This window comes from Thamnophis elegans, chromosome 2 (genome assembly GCF_009769535.1).
Source record: "Thamnophis elegans isolate rThaEle1 chromosome 2, rThaEle1.pri, whole genome shotgun sequence".
NCBI classification, from domain to species: Eukaryota; Metazoa; Chordata; class Lepidosauria; order Squamata; family Colubridae; genus Thamnophis; species Thamnophis elegans.
The window spans coordinates 105,278,800-105,303,377 of record NC_045542.1 but is presented as its reverse complement, the minus strand read 5'-3'; the positions used below and the strand labels follow the sequence as shown (position 1 = coordinate 105,303,377).

The 24,578-nt window shown below is 39.6% G+C and overlaps 1 protein-coding gene across 1 annotated transcript; it reads left to right on the top strand.

The window, feature by feature from the left end:
• The first annotated feature begins 324 nt into the window (after positions 1-324).
• Positions 325-23,794, top strand: PPM1M (protein phosphatase, Mg2+/Mn2+ dependent 1M). The gene is made up of 10 exons (XM_032211914.1): positions 325-679; positions 8,987-9,116; positions 11,579-11,833; positions 12,453-12,565; positions 13,243-13,327; positions 15,459-15,577; positions 16,420-16,483; positions 19,067-19,174; positions 21,180-21,328; positions 23,598-23,794. Exons 1-10 carry the CDS (start codon positions 405-407, stop codon positions 23,740-23,742), a joined length of 1,443 nt encoding a protein of 480 aa, XP_032067805.1. The 5' UTR covers positions 325-404; the 3' UTR covers positions 23,743-23,794.
• The last annotated feature ends 784 nt before the right edge of the window (positions 23,795-24,578 follow it).

The following is a 24,578-nucleotide window of genomic DNA, read 5'->3' as shown; positions in this document are numbered from 1 at the left end:
GTCGTTGTGTGCAACTAAAGCTAGCACAGGTGGAGTTGCCATTGGGGTTTTGGGCACTTAACCACTGGTGTTCAAAATGGAGGAAAGTTAAGATAAATTCATAGAAGAGGAAAGTATCTCAAAATTCCAGTTACTGATGTGGATCAATAGGGGGAAAGTTAATGCACCGATACCCCATTTATTTTAAAAGGGACCTCTGGTCGGTCCACGCCCACCCAGGACCGACAGACGTTCAGCCCTTTTGAACTCTTTAGCCCGCCGCTGAAGTCATTGGTTCCAAGAACGCCTCTTCTCCGCCCCTGCCGTTGTTGGTCACTCGCGGTTGGGCGCTGCCTCAGTTAGCAATCCGCTCAGTTCGTAGGAAGAAGTGGAAGAAGACGACGACGACGACGACAGGGGATCGGATGGGGCTTCGCTCACCTCATTTAATGTCTTCAAGCTGGTTTAAGAAGTGCTTCTTGAACGGCGAGACGAAGCGCGGAAAAGGCGCTGCGGATCAGCAGCAGCAACCAGCAGAGGAGGGAGGCTCGCAGCAGCCGAAGCCGCCGCCAGCTCCTTTGCAATACAGGCGGCCCAAATTCCTGCGTGGAACTGTTTGCGCGGAGAAGTTGCCTGGGAAGCGACCCATCTGCCTCCCCTCCCGGGACAGGCCTCTCCAGTGGAACACGGGCTATGCCGAGTGAGTATCCCGGGCACCCTAAGGTAGAAGGCTGCTTGACAGAAACAGTTAAGGCGGGGGATGAGGAGGTGACCCCGTGAGAAGGCTGCCTCTGGGCTTGGTGGCCTGTCTCGGGTGCTACGTTTTCTTTGAGAAGGCTGCAAACTAAATGATGTGCGTGTAGGACTGTGCAAAAACAGTCATGCATCTTATGGCCCTTTGAAACGTTCCCTTGCTGCTGTTCTGCTGAAAAACAAGCTTATTAAAGTGGTAGAAAGTCCTATAAAATATTTCAGTTTAATAAGTCTGTTAGTACAACGTTCCAGTCTATACCCGGGATGTTTTTAGTAACTTTTTGTAGCTTTCAGCAACTGTGTTGAAAATAAGAACAAATAAAAGTAAGACAAGAATAAGACAAAAACAAACAAATTTTGTTTGGCTGGGGTATGAACATAGAGCTAAAAAACATCCATATGTGAATAGTGCCACGGTGGGAAAGGAAAATGTCTCATTGTTTTTCAGCAATTTTCCTAATCACGAGTCTGGAAAATTATCAAAGTTAGTTATATTAGAATGGGCTAACAAGCTTTGGTTAACATAGACTTTTTCAGCCTTAGTTTTTCACAACTTTAGAACTTAGATATTACCTTGAAATTCTAAAATATATTAATGTTAAAACTAGGGACAGAAAGCACCACAGTACCTGGGATGGTATTAATATCTATCAGTAACTGTTGCCAAGGAGTATTTGTATTTAGGAGCAATTCAAAACCAAAACTGCATTATGATAGCATCTTTTATACAGTAATCAGGTAGACATTGGCAAAACATTGTAATAGTTATTGGCAATGATATTGTACCATAGTGTCCATAGAATATCTAGGGTCTTATGTGCAGAAAATTAGCATGAGGAGAATTTCCAGTTGTATGAGAGTTTTGCAATAACTTTTTATGAAATTAAGTTGTAACTTCACCAGTTGTATTTATACTAGTGAAACTTCCTATCATTGCATTTGCCTAAAGAAAATGTGTGTTACTGCTTCCCTGGAACTACATTTGCTTTATCACACAGTTGTCAGTTGTTAAATTAATGGCATTAGTCTAGGTTTGTTGTCAGTTCCTTTTCTGCAAGGATACTTTATGACCACTGGTAGGGGAGACAAGAAACAAAAGAGGAGTTTTGACTTCCCCATTTGTATTGTCAATAACGTCATTATTTGCATTTGAAATCTGATTCTTAAACCATAATTTTAACCTCTTTCTGGGGTTTTCGAGACAGTATTATGTTCAGCTTTACCTGGTGTGCCATCTGCTACCTTCTTTGAACCACTATGACCTCAGTATCTCGACCTTTGAAACTTCTCAGCAGGATGATTCTACCATATTTGATTCCAGCTAAATTTATATTCTGTTTTCCTGTCCCTGCAACACTTACAGCATCATTACAAATAGACCCCTATTCTCCATGGAGTTACTCTTGAAGATGGGTTGGATATTGCAAATGGCTAATTGCTGCTATTCAATAGTTAGATGATGTGGGAAGTCATACTGCTATATTCATTGCCAGTAAAACCGCTGGACCCAATATGTAAATCTGCCAATCACTTAGCATAAGGGACTGAAAATATTACTCTTTCCCAGGGCAAAAGATGAGGAAGGGTTTTCAAAGAGTAAGGACATTTTTTGTTGCTTCAGCTATTTCATCATTGCAGAGGACAACAAACAATTCTTACAAAGGAATGAGATTTAAAAAGAATAAAGTGGTGAAGAAGTGGATAAGTGCCTTTAGATTGTTCATGCCTTTAAAACATGAATTGCCAAGTATAATGCAATAAATGGAATGCTTACCTTGAAAACTACATTTTAAAGGGGAAAAATAATACATTGCTTCCACGAAACAGATTTTCTCTGTTCCAACAAGCGAGTAACTTTGATCTAAAGTTCAGCAATCCATAGTGACACAAATATGCTGCATTTCTGTATCATTAAATAGATCTTCATTACCATTTAAAATAAGGTATACAATTATCTTGAATATCTTCATCTAAGTATTTATCCAAGCAGGGTTTCTGTGGCTCATTGCCATGATGTCATCTCTTTATTGTATTTTATATTTTAATTATTAATGTCTCAAGCATTTAAGTGAATAGAAGGGTAAAATACAAAAAGCCATACATAATAAGCAAGGAAACTGTTGATAACCATGTTGATAGGAGAATGCATCGCTTTGATAGGATGATAGATTGAAATATTATCACATTTTATATTCTTATAAAACCATTCTTATTTCCAGCAGAGGGTATGATATTTTACAACTGGAAAAGCTAAACTAAATTTCTGCCTAACATGGAAAATCTGGGACCCTTTTTCTCTCCTTTTTGGGACTGAAAATTTTGCACTAAAATCTTAACCTTTTCTTGAGATAATGGCTTTAGATAAACTGTATTCAGTGGGGTTAACTAAACCTGAAAACAAGTCCAGAGGATCATTTCAATGTGAGAAAAATGACATGCATGTATGATAGTAAAAAGCCGAATTTTCAGTAATTTGAGTTGAGCCTTGTGTGTTTGTAGAAATGGGTTTTTTGTCCGAGTCTTTCCCTCCTGAACTGGATCTGAATATTAATTGAAGGTTCATTTCTGTTGTGAGATGTGTGCAATGCGTAGGAAAAATCTAAAATAATGAAGGATTGAGAAAGGCTCTCCTACAGCACTCAGAAGCCAGGAAAATTGTCTCTAAAAGAAGAATATGAGTGTACCAAGATTCATTTCATAAGGCAGCAAAACAAGATATAAACATTTAAGATTCCTTAGAACAATCTTCCCACTAGATGAGTTCAAACTGTAATTCCCAGAAGCCCCATTCAATGTGGCCAATGATTGGTTATGATTTCTGTTAAGCATTTCGGCTGATTCCTGTGAGAATGAGAAAACTTGTAGAAGATTGCAGATTCTGGATACACACACGTCTGTGTATGTAATTTAACACACACACACACAAACACATACACAGTAGAAAGGAATATGCATCCAGGTTGCAATTGCTGTAATGACAAACAAGTTCAATATTACTTTCAGTGTTGTGCCTCATCTAGTCCATATTATCTCACATTATTCAGGATCTAATAGACCTACTAAAATTAAATAAAAATTATAGTTTTGCCGCCAAATCCAGCATGGTAGCTTCCATAGGATTTTACTGAGATATTATCAAGATTGAGCACACTCCAACCCATTCCAGAAAGTGATAAAAACACTGTGTTGTGCTCTTCGAAATCCCATTTAGGGAGGATAATAAAAAATATCATACTTGACAGTATTGAAAGCTTTTAAACCCAACGGTGACATAATTTGCCCAGAGTAGCTCTGTGGAGAAGATGAGCGGTTTCTAAAGGTGATAAATAAATCACTCTGTTCACTTTCCACTGTTCACTTTCCACTGTAGGTCATTGAGCAACAAGAATGGAAAATTTAAGATCAGTCAGAAATTATGTAGTACAATAGAACTAAGGTAGAGTTCCTCCTAAAAATGATGTAAGTCTTGCCTCTTAAAATTATCTGGAACCATCCTGTTAGAAGATGCTGCTATTTATATTATGTCCAAATTTAATTGCCATCTAAATTATTAAAGGTAAAGTTTGAGTAGATACATGATTGACCTCAACTCTAGTTTAACAACTAAACATGACAATTCAAAGTTTATGGCAAGTAAATGAAAATGAAAGATTGAGCCCAAGAAAATAGAAGTATATTGAGTAGTATGCTTGAAAAGTCAGGGGAATAATCCAAGGGAGATGCAATATTTCATTATAAATCAAGATGTGATAATAAAGGATATTGACAACAACAATTAAAGTAAATATTTCCTTTTGGTATTTTAGTTCTGTGAAATTATTTCCCCCTTTTAAGGTTTTCTGAACTTTTGCATTTCTTTGCCACTGAACATTTATCTCACTTTGCCCATGGTTGTTATCGGAATTTCATGTGAATTCTACTAATATACAAAGGATGCTTCACCCAGCATCAATAACAAAGTTGGTTACTTTTTTTTTACTTTTCTCATAAATATAATCCAGTAGGTGATATGCCAATGTAAAAAAGAAATGAAATTATAATGCAAATAATTACATTAAATTCTTAACTTACTGTATGAATGTCCCAAAGGTGCTTTTTTTCAAGAGGCAACTGGACTTTCTGATTTTTCTTTGAAGACTTTTTTCTTCTCATCTAAGCTCTGCTGAAGAAAAAAAAAACAAGACATAAAAATGAAATATGAAACTTAGAAATCTCTATGTGAGTGTTTTCTATTGTCTCTATCCTGTATTCTATTAGTATTATTTCTATATTACTATGCTAATTATTATTACTATAACAAAATACTCTATTGTACTATTCAATTACTATTATATTTCCTCTATACCAGTGGTAGTGAACCTGGTCCCTACCGCCCACTAGTGGGCGTTCTAGCTTTCATGGTGGACGGTAGGAGTTTACTATAACTCTGCTTTATAAAATTTATAAAGTAAAGTTACTTCCCTACTTTATAAATCACCATTACTGTGGAACCGGTGGGCGGTTGGAAAATTTTACTACTAACAGAGATACAAAAGTGGGCGGTACGTATAAAAAGTTTCACTACCCCTGCTCTATACTGTACCTTAGAGTATAACTGTTCTATTGTTATTACAACATTTTCTCTTACTATTACTAAACTACACTCTATAATAGTACTATAGATGTTTTCTTCTTGCAAATCTTGTTCTCCGGTTTTAATTCCTCTCTTTGGAATTTCTTCCGTTTTGTCTTTCTTTTCCTATTAATGGGCCAGCATAATAGAGCACTTGCACCTTTCTACATGATGTTTTGCTTTGCCTTTCCTCCCCCTCTGGACCATCCATTCCCTTTGAAGGAAAATGCTTCTTTTATTCAACTGCTTTTTTTTTTTTAGTTTGGTTAGCTTCCAAAACACACATCTCCTCTGACACCTGTTTCAAGATTGCTACTTTATTGGCAACTCTGCTGTGCTGGGGTGGGGGTGGGGATCATCCAAGTCATGGTTGTCCCAAAGGTGCTTTTACCAAAAGGCAACTAAACTTTCTTGATCTTTTCTTTGAAAACGTTTTACTTTTCATCCAAGAAGCTGAAGAACTGAAGAAGCTTCTTGGATGAGAAGCAAAATGTTTTCAAATTCCAGAAAAAAAACCCAAGAAAGGTCAGTTGCCTTTGGAAAAAAGCATCTTGGGGATCCCAAGAGCAGCTGTAGATTGTTGCTGCAGTCAAGTGAAATGGGAGACCATTTGGCCATATAGTTACTTAGTTGAACCATATCAAGTAGAACCTATCTAACTAAAATGTTGAAGACAGTGGTGGGTTCCTACCGATTCAGACCGGTTCGGCTGAACTGGTTCTCCAGACGGTGCCATAGGCGCTGCCATCTTGTTTTTCGGTTCTGCGCATGTGCAAAACAATTTTTATTACACTGCACATGTGCACGCAGCGCACAACAAGCACGTGCACAAAGCATGCGCGCAGCGCCCCCGTGAGCAAACCGGCAGTAGTGCCTGCCGGAACCCACTCCTGGTTGAAGAGAAAATATTCTTACTTAGACAAAGTTGATTCGAGATTCATCTTTGCTGATAACCTTGAAAGAAAGAAACAACACTAGTTCATTTCTGTTTGTGTTTGAAAATCAATGATCTAATCCATCACATCACTTGTGTTACTGGCAGGGAGAGATTTCTTAAGATGTTGTATTGTTCATCCTTCACGTCTGTGTTTTTATATTTCTTTCTCACATGACTATTTTCCTCTCTTGTTAGAGTTGCTACACTTTTATGACCAAGGATTCACATCACCAGTTTTGTCATGACATAAACATTGACATCAAAAATATAGCAGATGTCTGTCTTTTGAAATAGAGTACACTGTGCGTACATGCTGATTAAGAAGAAAAGGACATTTCGCATGTCAGCTACTTCCTGTGTTTATGAAACTTTAGCACAGTGGAACTGATTTATAGGGAAGTTGGGTGGATGTGGGGGCGATCTGGCTGCAACACATCTGTCACCCCCACTGATTGCCAGGGTTGATTTGGCTGATCTGGCTGACTAGGCAGGTGTCCCCTTCCTCCTCCATTGCTCCATGCGTGTGTCCCTCCTGAAGCTAGGTGGAAGAGGATGACTATCCCAGGTTGGGTATATGATTTGTAGGAGATTTATGGCTAGTTCATATTGGAAGAAAAATCTCCTATGTGAGATCATTTAAAGGGACACAAAGGTGAGAAAAGCTCATTCCCCAAACAGAATTTACAGATAAATGAAGAGCTCTAAGACGTACAACCAGATTGGGTTAATATCTAAGCCTTTGGGATTTCTAGTGCCTGTTAAATACAAAGCCAGCCAGGGGTCAGTAACTCTCAGCCCTAGGAAGAAGGCAAACCACTTCTGAATTTTGCTAAGAAATGAGCAGGGATTTGTATAGGCCGCCATCAGGACTGACACTGATACATGCACAAGAAGTCAAACAGCTTTGTTCAACCTGACTCTACCCTCCACCCCATGAGGTTTAGGTTACAACTTCCAGAATTGTCAGTATATCTAGAGGTGGGTGGATGTTCTGGTTTTGTAGTTTGAATGCATCTGAAAAGTATTGCATATGTACAATGATATATATATAGGAAGCCAATTGGTTCATGTTTTGATTATTCCTGAGAAGTCTCCGTTACCTTGTTTCATTGCTACCTTATCTGACTTCAGAAGCTAAGAAATATTAAGCCTGTTTAATACTTGGTCGAGGGACCTCGGGTCCCCAAAGGCTCAGACGACGAACAAATCAGGTGCCGACTGAAAAATCTAAATGTTTCACTCACATCATGAACACATTCCTCGGGTGCCAAATAAACACAGCCACAGCCATTTTCCCTGCCGCGGTGATTTCCCCTTCTGCACCATTTTTTTTGTCTGTGCATGCATAGTTTGTCTTGCTTCTGGTCATGACCAAATCGGGTGCCAACTGAAGTCCTGGAACGGATTACGATCAGCACCTGAGGTCCCACTGTACCAAGAAACATAAAGGTTGTACTCTGATATTCTTGCATACAGTCAGAGGCAGACTTTCCATGTCATTGATAATATATGTTGGTTGTATTCACATAATCACAAGTTATGAGAGTCTATAAATTGGACTTAAGTTCATGCCCAGTTGTGGAGATCTAAAATTGCACCTCCCCCCCACTTACCAGATTTGGGGCCTGAAAAATTGTGATTGTATTTCTCTGTTAAGATGTAAGACTGCTTAATGCATTAGCATTGTCTGAAACTTGATGATGTATTAGTTCAACTAAGGGACGTCTTGCAGATCTAGGATTCACATGTTATTCAACTTAATCAGCTTATTTTATTTTAGCCTTATTTTAGCTTACAACATCTTGTAATATGAGAGCAGTTAAGCTTACAACAGCTAGAGAAGCTGTGAGATCAGAAAATTGTTTCATATCCTGTATAGAGGTTTAAACCAGGCAGCTGACTTGCATGAATTAGATTGTGTTAAGTAAGTGAATGGCTAATTATATAATGAGGCATAAATTGAAGGACCAGAAAAAGACATATTGAAAAGATAACAAAGTGGACAATTCTCGTGGCTCTTCTTATACATCTATTATTATTTCTTGTTACATAGTAAATCTAGAACCCATTGCTAGGAGTCTGCCATTGTCATCCAGTTAAAAACGGATGGCAAATAGATAAAACTTGAAGAAGGCCCTAGCCTAGTGACTGCAATTAATTGTTCAAGAATAGGAGCACTATTTTAGACAGAAATAGCCACTCCCAGAGGAGAAATGACAAGTTAGGAAATGGATAGGATTCTTGCAGAATTGCAAACAGGTGTTTAAATCTCAGTGGGATAAATCACTGAAGAGGATTTTCATGCAGTTCTTAAGGGGCACAGAGAATCTGATAATGAATAAAGGAAAAAGAAAAATGGAATAAAAATACCTCCTGTCTGAAGCTCAGGAAGTGTGAATATTAAGCAGAAATATTCAGGACCCCAATTCCCCTGATTTTTTTTTTACATTGCAGACCAAGCTTTTGTTGTGCTGTGCTTCCATATTTGTCATTTGAAATAATTATTAGCATCTCTACCTAAAGCAAATCCAACCAAGTTTATTGGATGTGGAAGTAAATATGTATAGGACTGCAGTGTAAAAGATATATTAATGATATATTAGGCTCCATTCAATTCCTTTACAGAAATTAATTGAGCTTATTTTTAGCTGAGGCATGCTTCAGTTAGCCAAACTGTTTTGAACAATCATTATTTGTTTCATCAGAACTGTCAATGTAGAAAAATCAGAATTGAATGAAGACCAAGCAACTTGTTGCCAGATTTCTATCAGGAAGAGACCATTTGGGTGTGGCGAAGAGGAGGATCAGGAATGGCTAATTTTGTGTTCTACTGAGGTGAGTTCAGATATCAAAACTAAACATGCTGTTTTCATTAAGATATATTTTGACCAAGGCTTCCCAAGAGCATGAAGCAAACTTCTTGTCCTGACAAAAAAACCCTTTTATTAATTTACTCTGAATTCTGCTCGTTCACATCCAGCAAAGTCTTTCAAAGGAGGATTTACAGTCACAGACTTTATCTGGGTTGGAGAGCTGATAGGCCGATATCTGTAAAACTTGGCAAGGAGTCTTGGAGAGTCACGAATCAATCAAGTGATGTAATTTTCTCCTGCAAACTCCACTCCCCTTTCGCTCCTCTTTTATTTCCTCTGGGAGGGGCCCTTCATCGTCCACCTGTAGCCTTACTCCCAAGTCAACCCCTGTTCTTTAGCTTGTCTTTTCGTCTGGCAACTCTGTGCATGCGCACACTGGGAACAGGCTCCAGCTGTTCATGTGTCTCACTGATGTTTGACTCTGAAGGCAGCTGATAACTGGCATACAGCTCTGGCCCCCTTTCTGCCTCCAACACAGAGCCCTCATCAGAACCTTCCTCAGACTCCAGGACTGGCCTGTGTTCCTCCCCAACCTCCTTACTGTCCGAATCTGCTGCCAGCTCAGGCCACAACCAGATAGTCCATGTTTTCAGATAAGGAGGAAGAAACTGAATGATAATGTTGGACACCTGGGTATGTCTTATTCTGGAATTTGATCTTCTTTAAGGTCAGAGAAAAGAAGCAGATAGAATTGAAATTACCAGCTGCCATGATACGTTCCAAGATTTTCTTTAAGAACCTTTCAATATTTATCTTGTGGGACTGGAAACGCCTGTTTGTCGCTGCCAGATTTTTTTTCAATGGGCTGTTCATTTCAGTTTGGTAATCATGTGGGAAGGGAAAAAAAAACCCTTGCTGCTATAGAATGCATTGTTCTGCAAACAATTAGAGTATTTGTATAGCAGCTTCATGCTGGCAATTATGAATGACTTGTTTGGTTCTTAAATGTGTTAGTAAACCATTATAAACACCCCGCAAAAGGCATGAGCTTTGAATTAATAAGCTTTACAGTTTTCTAATTAAATCAAAATAATTATGTCCAGAATAAAATCTGAAGTAGAAGGAGGTTCATACTTTACAAAGTGGGCAGCCGAGGTCCTTATGAAGCAAACCAAAACCCTGCTTTAGATTCTGTGGCTTCCTCTTGATTATTTTGACAGCTTACAGTAAACAAGAGATTGCCATCCTCGTGGTGTGAATACTGCTTGAAATGCCTAAGAAGCAAGTGTGAGCTCTTCCATATGCCTGTACAAAAAAATAGCTGCTTTCCCTCCAAGTTGTGGCTATCAGCCATTTTGTCTTTAATTTTATTCAGGTATTTTGGGTAGAATAAAACTTGGATTGGGTGTGGGTGTGGGTGGGGAGGATCTCTTGCACAGAAGGTGCTTTGTTTTCATAAACTTGATTTGCCACCTCTAAATTATGCACTATGTATGTAACGAGTGTTCACCTGAGATGGTTTGTCAGTTGTCTGAAGCAGGAGTAGAATGGGCAGGCATGTACCCACTTGATTTGTCATTAAGTTTATTTGCAAGTGAATTGGCATTAGCATTTGAAACTAAGATGGCAAAAATAGGCAGTTCCTAGTCAGGGTTCTCTAATAAAACTGTAACAAAATCTTTGAGAAATTGGAAGAAGTAAAGTTTTAAATAAATTTTAATTACTGCATGAACCTCATTTTTCTGATGCTCCTGTTTCTGAGATTAGCAGGCAGGATTGATTAGTATCATTCCCTTATCCTTTTTCACTTCTTGCCTTTTCAATTACAACTACTTTACCCCTTACATTTTCTACCTAATAAATCCAATGCATTTGTTTGTGTGTGTGCGGGCGCGCGCGCGCGCGCACACACACACACACACACTGTGCACATACACGCATAGCCACACACTTAAAACAATGGGGCAGTTTACAGTTAAAAAGGAAAATAAAAAGAAGATATAATGAAATATAACATAGGATAAAATTAACCCTACAATTTTATCAAGACAATTCAACAGACACACAGTTCTATTGAATGGGATCAAACTCCTCTGGGAAAAGCAGGTCTTCACAGCTTTACAAAAACCAGGCAGGGTTGGAGACATCCAGATCTTGGGGAAGTGCTATTCCATGAGATAGGCACAGCAGTCAAGAAATCCTGTTGCCTAGGTTTCATGAGATGATTTTTTTAAGAGATGGGACTTGATGATAACTAATAATAGCTTGCAGACATCCATACTTGTATGAAGCATATCTCTTACTATGATGAAGCTAAAACTGAAATATTGTTGACTTGTCAAGACTTCTCATTGAGATTCATGCCCAAGCAGATAATTTAATCTGGGTCTCCCCTGTCCACATCAAACATTCTGTCTCAAATGTCCTTGCTATAACATGAAGGCAAGTCCCATATGATGATCCTCACAGTAGTTTGGTTTTCAGTATTTGACAGGCTATTACTGGGCACTGTTTGATGGCCATGGTGGTTCAGAAGCTGCAATTATGGCCTCCAATTACCTACACTGTTGCATCAAGCAGAAACTAGAGGATGTGATAGAAGGCATCACTGAAAATAATCCTCCGATGCACCTCAGTGGGCAATGCATTTGCCAGAATGATCCACTGTTTGTGGAAGAAAAGAAAATTCATCAGGAAAATGTGGTCATTGGAGCTTTGGAGAGCGCCTTTCAGGAATGTGTGAGTGATCCTACTTTTTTTTTTTTTATTGTCCCAAGAATTGAGTTATGTTGTGCACTGTGGGAAAGGAACAAAACGTGGAATGCAAATGATGTTGTAACATAAACATACTTGCAACCAACTTTTGGACATAGCTATGAGAGAATGCAGTTTGTTTGTGTCATTGCAGTTTGTATCAGTCATATTTTGTAGATGGCTGATGGAGTTAATTTTACTGTTTCCAATTCTGGCAGGACAGCTGCTAGATCAGGATAAAACAGACTATGTTTCCCTGGTGGCTTGTATTTCAGTTCTCAATCATCACGCCAGTATGGCTGATGGTAAGGAATTGTGAATACTTTTTGATTGTCTGTCTTTCGCCTACATCTTTTCTGGATTTTTGTTTGTTCTATATTGTGCTATCAATTCTTATACCAATAAAGAATATATATCGCGTGCACAATGATACAATAAACGTTTCCACTTACAGTTTATTTACAATTAAGCATACTTGAAACATTAACTGGCAATTGCCTGTTTTCATCCACCACCAGTGGGGAACAATGGTGATGAAATTAGGCTTCAGTGCTGGGAAATCTGATATCTGTCTTACATCATTAAATATTGTTTTTACCAACAGGATAAAATGATAGGTCAAGAGATTAAAGCAAGCAACCAATCAGCAGGCTGCACTGCACTGGCTGCTCTTTATCTGCAGGGAAGGCTCTATGTAGCAAATGCAGGTGACAGCAGGTGAGTTCAAAACCCTGGAACATCATTGGATAACATCCAACATGATCCTTTAATATGGATATGGAAGACATTTAGCATTTTATTTTATCTAAATAAATTTCTACAGTAATCTAAATATCTACATTTTATTAAGCCTAATATTGAGTATTTTGAAAGAATAACAACACACACACATGCAAAGCAAAAGCCATTAAAAATTACTATGTCAGAGTTTTTTTCTTTCTAACAGAATTATACCATAATCTTTTATTTTTAAAAAAGGTAGTTAAAGTGGGTGTGTTAAAAAACAATGCAGCTTCATATAGCCCTGATTTGGAGTAGGAGTATGGTATGTGGAGCAAACACAATCTTTCAAAACCCTACCAGAAGATGTTTTTCCAGGTTGGATGCTCAAGAAAGATGGCTTCATTTTAATCCTACCCATGTTGGTTTCCTTCCGAAAATCCCATTCCCAACTGTTGCTATGTTGTTGAAAATGGGTGTTTTAATTGCAAGCTACAGAGTAAGGTGCCTTATATAAAAGAAAATAGGCTTAAATTGAAGGAATTGAGCTTTTGGACTAACCAAAAAAGAATCTTCCCTTGGCATATAATTATTCTTCCATCTTAAACATGAAAAGTGAGACAACCATTAAAAGTGGCAAAACTCTCTTTGAAAGAAAAAGTACTGTTTTTCAGGGTACTTCTTGTTCGAAAACGGAGCATCGTTCCCTTGAGTACTGAATGTACCCCTGAGACAGACAGGAAGAGAATCCAGCACCTGGTAAGAGTAATCTTTTTCTAATATTTTTTTTAAAAAAAGAGCCAAAACATTTTACTTGTGTCTGGTAAGCTCAAGAATGCTTGTTTCCAGAATGATTCAGAGTAAATAGGCGGGTGTGAGTCCCTTTTTGTGAAATGGGGCCTTGGAGTCCAGGTGGGCCTTTTTGTTACGTACCTGTCTCCCTGCTACGTTTCATTGGCCCTGCCTGAGCTGCTGGATGTGTTAACCGGATTGGCGGTTGATTTCCCCAGGCTGATGATCCTGGGGGATTTCAATCTGCCTTCCATTGGTGAGACATCCAAGTCAGCTCGGGAGTTCATGACTTCCATGATGGCTATGGACCTAACTCAGTTAATTCAAGACCCCACCCATAACAGGGGACACACGCTCGACCTGATTCTTGTCTCTGGGCAGTGGATGAATGATCTAGATTTAGGGGATATTTCTATCCATATCCAACCCTTGTCATGGTCTGATCATTTCCTCATCAGGCTTGACTTCCATACTTCTACCCCTCACCGCAGGGAGGCGGAACTGACTAGATGGTTCCGCCCCAGGCGCCTGATGGAGCCTGAAAGGTTCCTGATGGAGCTTGGGACTTTTCCTGAATCGCTTGCTCACAGCTCGACCAAAGCCTGGGATAGGGCGGCCACTGGAGCCTTGGATCGTGTTGTGCCTTTGCGGCCTCTGACCTGGTGTCGATCCTGGGTAGCTCTCTGGTTTACCGAGGAGCTCCGGGAGATGAAACGTCAGAAAAGACGCCTAGAGAGTGGTTGGAGGGCCAGGCGATTACCAATGCTTCATTGAGAGAGGGGTTCTTTCCCACTGCCTTGAAGGAGGCGGTGGTGAGGCTCCTCCTTAAGAAGCCTTCCCTGGACCCAGCTTCTTTAGCCAACTATCGTCCAGTCTCCAACCTTAACTTTGTAGCAAAGGTTGTCGAGAGTGTGGTAGCACGTCAGCTTCCTCAGTACCTGGATGAAGCTGCCTACCTGGATCCGTTTCAGTCGGGTTTCAGGCCCAGGTACAGCATGGAGACAGCATTGGTCGCGTTGGTTGATGATCTCTGGCGGGCCCAGGACAGGGGCTGCTCCTCTATCCTGGTCCTATTAGACCTCTCAGTGGCTTTCGATACCATCGACCACGGTATCCTACTGCGACGACTCGGGGGGTTGGGAGTGGGGGGCACCGTTTTACAGTGGTTCTCCTCCTGCCTGTCGGATCGGTCGCAGTTCATGTTGACTGGAGGACAGGGATTGATCCTGAGGCGCGTCACTTGTAGCCTCCCACCGCCCAGTGCGATCCCACAGAGTTGGCCTCCTCAGGTGCCGTCGGCCAGACAGTGTCGGCTAGCGACCCCCAGGGGAGACCCTTCTCTGTGGGAGCGCCTCCCCTCTGGAATGAGCTGCTCCTGGAGCTTCGTATAATCCCCGACCTCTGGTCCTTCCGACGCACCCTAAAAAGTTGGCTTTTCCAGCAAGCCGGCCAGGCCTGAACAGAATAAAATAAATGATTAATTTAATTGTTAATTTTAATCTAATTTTTAAAATTGTATTGTTAATATTAATTGGGGTTTTTTTGGATACTTTTATTTAATTTTCTTTTTAACTTTTGTAATATGTGGGGTTTTTTATGTTGTATGCTGCTGTGATTCCTTTGGGAGAAGGGCGGCATATAAATCCAATAAACAAACAAACAATAAAGAAATGTTATGATTTTTTTGAATACTGCATGTTGTAATTCTGTAATATTTTCAGTATTACACTGAGCTGTGCTTAGTACAGTCTTCTCCAATTTGATACCTTTCTGATAACTTCAACTCTCTACATTTTTAGCCCATCTGCTAATGTTGGCTGCAGATTTCTGGCATTTGCATATAACTATACAAAGAGTACATTAGATTGATGCTCTTATCACTTAGAATAACAAGTTGTTTGCCCAGTGAAGAAATCCAAACCTTTTATCTTTTCTTATGAGGAAAAATACGTGTAAAAAAATCCTCATGGCGAAAATTGAGTGATTTCCCTAACATCTGTTAATATAAGAGTCAGTTCTTATCTTCAGCTTCAGCTTATCTTAAGGCTCATTGTATTCTGAGAACAATATTGTTCCCCATTTTCATTTCCCCCCCTAGGCTTTCATGTACCCAAAGCTCCTTGCAGATGAGTTCACACGGTTTGAGTTTCCAAGGAGATTGAAAGGAGATGATGTAGGCCAGAAGGTCCTCTACAGAGATTACTCAATGGAAGGCTGGTGAGTTTCTTGAATGGCCTGGTTTTAGGTGTATTGTATGAGTAATCTTTTAGGGCTTTCTGTTTCCTTCCTTTTTTTCCTTAGGTTGCTTCTTAACAACCTCGTCTTGATTATGGCTTGCATCCATTTGTCCCACCTTCTTTTGTTCTTTCCTCTCCTGATGTTTGTAATTGTTGCTTCAAATTAAACCACTTAGGCTAAGAGAACCCCAAGTAACATTGCAGGGGCCAGTTTGCCTACAGCCATATTGTTTTCGTTGCGTATCAAAAATATTGAAGCTAGAATGGATTCTGGTCTACAGAAGGAGGGAATATTTGTAAAACATAAAGGGATTTTTTTTGTTTCTTTCTATGTACTGATAAATATGCAGTGTTCCAATGATCTTTAATAGTTACCTACTTTCCTTAAAAGTGGAAATGAAAATTAGGAGTCCTCGGGGCCAAATTTATTAAATTTAGTAATAAAGAACAATAACTGATGGGGGAGAATGAAATAGGTTTGCTAAGAAAAAAATATTTTGACGTTTGTTGAAGTGGACTTCTATAGGCCAGTTCACTGAAACTGCTTTTGAACTGCTGCTTCTATTGCATTTCATGCAATGTATTCATGTATGGTGTCATTCAGATGTTGACCTCTTCGCAAATCATTTAGATTTGTATTTCTCAGTGTTTCTCAATCATTTAGAGAAAAGAATACAATTTTTCTGTATAAGGTATTCTATAAATGTCAACACAGAATTAAATGTCCATTAAGATTAGGTGGTTTAAACATCCATGTTAACTTGTAGACACTGCAATGTAATGGCAAATAAAATGACGACTCACTTATCTGGTTTGTTTCAGGGGATATAAGACAGTAATGAAAGAGGATCTCAAATACCCTCTGATTCATGGACATGGGAAACAGGTATGATGTCCCTCAGGCATCCCACTTTCATAGTTTGGATTATACTAAAACTGTGAATTCTTTTGTTCTGTTCTTGTAGAATTTGATGACCAATTCTTCTCTAGATGGCTTTTGGGTTATGGGCAAATCATTTTGTGGTCCCATTGGAAAATTAATTATCATGTCCTGTTGCCTTCCCTTTTCCATTTTTTAAGAGAGTTTCTTTTTGACCTTAATCTCAGGTCTTTTCCAAACAGTTTGTCATTCTTGAATGTGGTCAGTATGAGGAATAAATTTGGATTTTGGCCATGTTGGCTTCCATGCTTTTACCTGGAACACAAAGCTAAATAGGCTAGCATTTATGAGGTAAATCTGTATGTAGCCTTATGAGCCCTGGGGTATAAAATTTCATTCTGCCTGTCCTCTGTATGATTGATGCTTCCACTATGTTAACAAAGAGTTCAAGGTAAAAGCTACCACAGAATCCACTCTGGGGGAAGAGGTCACGAGATGATCTAACACTAGCTGAAGAAAGAGGTATGACAATCAAGGACACCTTCACTATCCTGAGCTTTATATTAATGAGTGTAATTATTAATTATCTTGGGAAACATCTATGTAGATTTTCAGTTATCCATGTCATGGTTATCGCAAAGGTACTTTTTCAAGAGGCAACTGGACTTTCTGGTTTTTCTTTCAAAAAGAAAGAAAAAAAAAGAAAGCCCAGTTGCCTCTTGAAAAAGCATCTTTGGAACTATTTTGGGAAACAGAAAACCTACAATTAGTAACCGAGGGAACTACCTCTGACCAAGAGAGTGGTTCTTTCAAGCCTTGAGTCTTGTGGTTTGTGGAAATTTTATTTTATTTCCTAGAAAAATCTGGTAGATTTGAGACCTGGCTGTTACTCCTCTTTGTCATCTAGGGACAATTCCCTATTCCTCTCCATCTGAGAAGTCCTGAGGGCACACATCTATGTAGTATAAACTAGGGAACTAGGGCATGTATCACTTGTTGAATGGCCTATCCCTTCATTCAGGTGTCAGCCTATTCTTCACTGGGTCATTGGGAATTAGACAGGAATCCTGAGGAAGAGGAGGACAGAGGAAGGGAATTGGCACCATTTTTTTCCATCCCTCTTTTTGCTTCTCTTTTCTCATGTGGCACAGTTAATGGAGAAGGCTGCTTTGACAATGGGACAGCTGAGGATCCCGTGGTCACCCAGGGAGCTCTGATGAGTGGAATGCAGGGACTTTGTGGATGGAAAGTTATTCCACTGCTACAAATTCTTAGGTGAACAGAAGTGAGGGAATAAGACATTTGGCCCTGTCAACTTCTGTCCTTTGCTATCCCAGCTATCCCAGCTCACCAGAGACGTGATGATAAATGCAGTTGGGGTGTTGGTAGCACTTTATTGTGTTCATGGCAACAGCACCAGGGACAGCCTTCTTATTTGTCCCCAACAACCAGAGAAATCCTCTGACTTGTCCACAGACAGCAAGCTGCTGTCTGTGGTTTTTTGGGCCATGAATCCTCTGCTTCTAATAATTACAGTTCACTGATTAAAGAAACAAAGTGTATAAGAAAAAAATAAAGCTACAAAGCTGTACTAAGGGAATCCTTGCCATTTGAAATGCTAATGGACATATCGGTCATGAGTGCTCTCCAGATCAGGTTAGACTAAAAGGAGAAGCTTCTCTGGCTGCTGTGTGGGTGCATGTTTCAACATTTTATGATCGTGTACTAGGGAGTAAGTGAACTATTTCAGGGGAAGTAGTTCAGAGAAACTTAATTGTGAGAATGCAATGTTTATGTTAAAACCTAAATAACCTTCAATAGTCATATGTTCCCTGGTTGTGTTAAGTTTAGAATTCCTAGCTTAAAAAGTTGTCAGCTATGTGGGTTGGAAGTTGCAATTTCAACACAATCTGGAGGACACCAGATGGGAGAAGACTAGTTACTCTTCTGGATATTTAAAAAAATCAAAGCATCCAGTTTATTTATCTTATTGGATCCTGGGTCCTCCTTGCTTCTAAAGTACCGTGCTTTCCCAAAAATAAGACAGGCTCTTATTTTTTTTGACTCACGAAATAAGCGCGGGGCCTTATTTTCAGGGAGGTCTTATTATTTTTGAGGTGCAAGCGTGGTCACCTCATGGCTGCTGCTGTGTTGCAATATTTTCAGGGAGGGCTTACTTTCGGGGTAGGGCTTATTTTAGTGCATGCACTCAAAAGCCCGATTGGGCTTATTATCTGGGGAGGTCTTATTTTCAGGGAAACAGGATAGAACTATTGGCTAAAAGCACAGTTACTAAGAGATTAAAACTCTGCCCCATGCTATTCCATCCCCATTTTGATTCTTAATTTCTAGGTAGGAACAATCTTGTCCTTTTATGGCATGCTTCTTATGCTGTGGGAAAATGCTACTTTTTACATGATAATTATACTGTTGACTATACTGATGTGGCAAGCTGCAAAATAAATATTTGGATATAAATATACTGTTAATTACCTATATATTACTGCTTACTTTAACTCTTGGTGACATTGTCTCCCATGCCTTAAGTTATTACATCTTTAGCCTGGAATCTATTCTCATCTCTTTCAGGCTCGTTTACTAGGCACCCTGGCTGTATCTCGAGGCCTGGGAGATCATCAGTTAAAAGTAATTGAAACAAATATTGAAATCAAGCCTTTCCTCTCCTGCATCCCTAAGGTAAGAAAGTACTATGTTGCATTGATAGTAGCAGCCTGTATTTTAGATACTTCCCATTCTCTATATTCAGCCTAGTCATTCTTTTGCGTAGAGCAATGGCTTTATTTCAAAGAAACTACAACAATATTCCAAGTGTTATGTCTGGATAGGCTGTGTATGTAAGTACCGTGTGGGTGTTTATATAAAAAAATAGATAGCATTGCCAAGATCTTCCTGGATTGAATACTGTAGGGAAGTCTGCCACAATCTTTTGCATTGGTTAAATTAAACATGAGAAGCCTCAGGATAATGAGGTCCCAAATCACAGGAAAGGTTCTTCTGATTTTCAAGTAGTCTCCGCTTGCAGATTTTTTACCTTAACATGAAGATTTGAGAAATGAAGTGGCATATAAGATGTTGAGGGCAAGACTGTTGATGTACATAGCCCACTTCCTTACAAGTGTCCCTATATTTTAATCAACTCAAATGCCTTCATAGAGATTTGTTACACTACATCCAAGTAGATAACTATGATTTACAGGGTTCGCAACTTGGGAGTCCTCCAGGACCCACAGCTGACCTTCGATCACCATCTGACGGCTGTGACCAGGGGGGCATTTGCCCAGGTTCGCCTGGTGCGCCAGTTGCGACCCTACCTGAACCGGGAGGCCCTCACAACAGTCACTCGGGCCCTTGTGACCTCTAGGCTGGAATACTGCAACGTGCTCTACATGGGGCTGCCCTTGAAGAGCACCCCGCGACTTCAGCTAGTCCAGAATGCGGCCGCGCGAGTGATCGTGGGTGCACCTCGGTTCGCCCACATAACACCTATCCTCCACGAGCTGCGCTGGCTACCTGTTGATCTCCGGGTGCGCTTCAAGGTGCTACTTACCACCCATAAAGCCCTTCATGGTAGTGGATCTGCGTACTTGAGAGACCGCCTCCTGCCAATTACCTCCTTGCGACCTATTAGATCGCACAGATTAGGCCTCCTCCGAGTTCCATCCGCCAGTCAGTGTCGACTGGCAACTACACGGAGGAGAGCCTTTTCAGTAGTAGCTCCGACCCTTTGGAACGATCTCCCCGTGGAGATTCGTACCCTCACCACCGTCCAGACCTTCCGCACAGCCCTCAAGACCTGGCTATCCCGTCAGGCCTGGGGATAAAGATCGTAATCCGTCCCCACCCGAATGATGAATGTTGTGTACTATTTTTACTTATGTATTGTTTTATGTCTTACTGTCTTGTACTCCCCTCCCTATATATTGTAAGCCGCCCTGAGTCCCCTCAGGGAAAAAGGCGGCCTATAAATAATAAAACCATAAACCATAAACCATTTAGATTAAGTATTGTATATACCCAGCCCATGTATCCTGTAGGAAGAATCTAGAAACTGGGAATTCAACTAATTAAGCAATGTAATTAATGTAACTCGATGAGTCTTCCTAAATGCAGAACCAAGATTCTTGGTCCCAGAAAATGCACTTTTTAATTCAGATTTTTTTCAGTGACCATATGCCATAGTGACTAAGTACTGTCAGGGAATTGAGTCACGGTGGCGCAGTGATTACAGTGCAGGCTATTTCTGCTGATTACCGGCTGTCCTGGCAGATCGAATCTCACCAGGCTCAAGGTTGACTCATCCTTCCATCCTTCCAAGGTTGGTAAAATGAGAACCCAGATTGTTGGGAGCAATAGGCTGACTCTGTAAACTGCTCAGAGAGGGCTGTAAAGCACTATGAAGCAGTATATAAGTCTAAGTGCTATTGCTATAGCTATCACATAATTGCAAACCTATACAAAATTTAGATTTTTTTTCCTTCAAAAATTTATTACAAATTGCGCCTTCAATTTTTGATTTATATTTTGGTAGTGCAATCTTCAGCGCTTCTAAAACAGAAAAATATATTGAATGGGTTGTAGATAGGGCATAGCTTTTCAGTGCACAGGTTTATAAAATTTTAGCACCGAGACATTTAGAAATCTCAACTGAAATTTTTTTTATCATTTCATTATTTCTGACTAGGTGGAAGTGTTTGACTTAACGTCAGAAAATGTTAATGAAGATGATGTCCTCATCATGGCAACAGATGGCCTTTGGGATGTTTTGTCCAATGAAGATGTTGCCCAAATTGTCAGAAATTTTCTCCAGAACAATACAACAGATCCTTACAGGTACAATTAGAGGTTGCAAAAATTATGGGAATATCAAGATTATTCTATCTCAGTGGAACTTTATAGAACAGAAGTGTAACAATAATTAATAAATTCCATTTCCTGACTGATAGTTAACTATAATTTATATTGTGTGAACTTTTTAACATTAACAGTACAACTTTTAAAGGAATCCTTAAGAAATCTAAGGCAATAAAAATACTTGGCAGAAATACTGATGTTAAAAATATAAGAAGTGAAACATGTTAGTTAATCTGTGCAATTATAGTTCTGGTCCTTTATCAGTATGCTTTACTCACAGAGCTATTAGAATACCAGGCAACTAATACATTTTTACATAGGAAAAGGGCATAGCATTTATTGCTGGAGACTTACCATATTTCTCAGAGTATAAAACATACCTTTTTCCCTCAAAAAAGAGGCTAGAAATCTGAGTACGCCTAATACACTGAATACAGCATTTTTTTGCCTCCTAAAACCCCACCCCTTCACCAAAATGGCCATGTATAGGTTGTAGGAGGCTTTCAGAGAGCTCCTGGGCCATTCTTTGCTCAATTTCCCCCCTCCCCCCCAGCCTCCAGGAACACTATAAGCTTCCTAATGCCCTTTTTTTGCCAGAAAACGGACCTGTTTTTGCAAACAAATTGGCATTTTGTGCTCATTTTTGCCCCCCTGGAACACTCTACAAGACTCCTAAGGGCTATTCATGCCCTTTAAAAAAAAGGGGGGGGTCCATTTTCACGAAAAACAGGCCATTTTGGGGAGGTTTGCAGAGTGTAAAAACTTTTTTAAAATTTTTTTGCCCCTTTAAAACCTTGGTGCGTTTTATACTCCAGTGTGTCTTATACTCCGAAAAATACAGTATAGAGGTAAAAAAAAACCCACCTGAATTAAATTTGGATGAATGTTTCATATGTGATAGCTTGAGTATTTATTCTGGGAGACATTTGATCTTTGCTTTTTAATTTACCTCTTTAGTTTGTAGACAACTGTATTTTCTATCCCAACATGATATATGATTTTTTTTCTCTTTATAATTCTTTACAGCTGGCAAAATACCTCCCTAAATTGACTAGGATGTAGGGAGATAAAGTTTAATCCATTTTTTGATAAAGAGATTTTTAATTTTTTTAATTCCTAAACTACTTTTTATAAAGATGAGAAAAAACAATTAGTAAAAGTGCTGGGGTATTTTTTTTGTTATTTTAACTTGTTCAGGTTTAAACAATATTTTGCCCTTTTTTGCTACTACAATAAACTACCATATTTTTCAAACTATAAGGTGCACATTAGCTGTAGGGGAGGAAAGCAAGAAAAAAAAATCTGCCTCTGCCTCCCAGCATCCATTCGGTATTTATCTGGCTAGTGTCCTTGCAGCAAATAGCAAACAGTCTGGTCAACCTCAGCACATTATCGCAGCCCTAGCATGTGGTTTGTCAGGGCTCCGCTCCGTTGCGCCCACCACCGGTCAACTCAGCTGAGCTGCTGCCACTGGCGGGGAACACTGGAGCCGAGCAGCTAATTGGCAATTGGATTTGCCTCCTGGAATACTGCCGATCAACTGTTCTAGGCAGTGAGGATTGTTGTTGCTGCTGCCGCCGTGGCCCATTTTTGTGTGGTTGGTCACACATTATTTTCAGTCTTTGTTGGTAAAGAACAACACAGCTTAGTACAATCCGTCAATAATATAACAGCAAAAATGTGTTTTCAGGTGTTTGGGTTAAGTAGTCACAATGCATAAGTACGATGCATATTTTTGTATTGGCAGCTGCCAGACAACAGTGTTTAGAAAACTATATATTTTTTCCATTCATAAGACAACCTGAAAATTTATTAGGAAGCACATGCGCAAAGAACACACATTAAAGCTCAAGTAATCAGCACAATTTTTGTATCTTAATATAGAGTAGAGCTTTTCTGGAACACTTGGATAATTCACACAGCCTGCTGTCCGCTCTTTGTGAAAGACAAAAATGGTTGCTCACTAAGCTTAAGGCCCTTGTAAATAGCTGTAATTTCACTTACACTTTCCTACTTATCTTTTCTGTTCCAAGAGAAATAGAATGTCTGTATGTTAAGAAAAGCCAGTGACAGCATTTAGAATGTTTTTGTCTCAAAACCTGAATTCATTTTCTGAATTTCAGTCAAAATGGTTAGTTTGTAGAATATATTGTACAATATTTATACCATTGATGGATATTTCATTTTTAGCTGTTGCTTTAGGATTATTTATAACTGCACTGCATAAAATACAGTATTATTTTCACAGGTTTTCAGAATTGGCCAAAATGCTTGTGCAGGAAGCAAGAGGGAAGGAGGATGGCTATTACTGGATCAAGGACAGTAAAGAGCCTGCTTCTTATGATGACATTTCTGTATTTGCAATTCCATTGTATAACAAGAATGAATACTAAGCAATATGCTGCTAAAGGAGGCACAACTGCTCTTCAGATGATAATGGAACTGTATCAAAACATACAGTTGCTGAGAAATACAAATCCAGACTTTGAAAGCAGAATAACAGAATTGGAAGGGACCTTGGAGACTTCTAGTCCTGTAAAGGCGAACCTATGGCACGCTTGCCAGAAGTGGCATACAGCGCCCTCAGTGGGCATGCAAACTGTCGCCCCAGTTCAGCTCCTCCACATGTGCGTGCACCTCCCACTGCCCAGCTGCTCTTCAGGTCACTGCTGCTCATGCATAGGGGGTGAGGGGTGTGTGGATGTATGCTTTGGGCACTTGGTCCAGAAAAGGTTAGCCATCACTGTTCTAGTCCAACCCCCAGCTCAAGCAGGAAATCCAGACAAATGTTGTCCAATCTCTTTTTAAAAACTTCCCAGTGTTGTAGCACCCACAACTTCTGAAGGGAAGTTGTTCCACTGATTGTTCTGTCAGGAAATTTCTCCTTACTTCTAGGTTGGTTCTCTCCTTGATAAGTTTCCATCCATTGGTACTTGTCCTGCCTTCAGGTGCTTGGAGAATAGGTTGATTCACTCTTCTTTGTGGCATCCCTTGAGATATTGGAACCCTGCTCTCATGTCACCCCTTGTCTTTCTTTTCATTAACTAGACATACCCAATTCCTGCAACTGTTTTTCATATTTTTGCCTCTGAACCTAATCATCTTTGTTGCACACTTTCTAGTCTCAATATCTTATTTATAACTGGATGCAATATTCCAAGTGTGGTCTTACCAAGGCATTATAAAGTACTACTAGCACTCCATGTGGTCTTGATTTTATCTTTCTGTT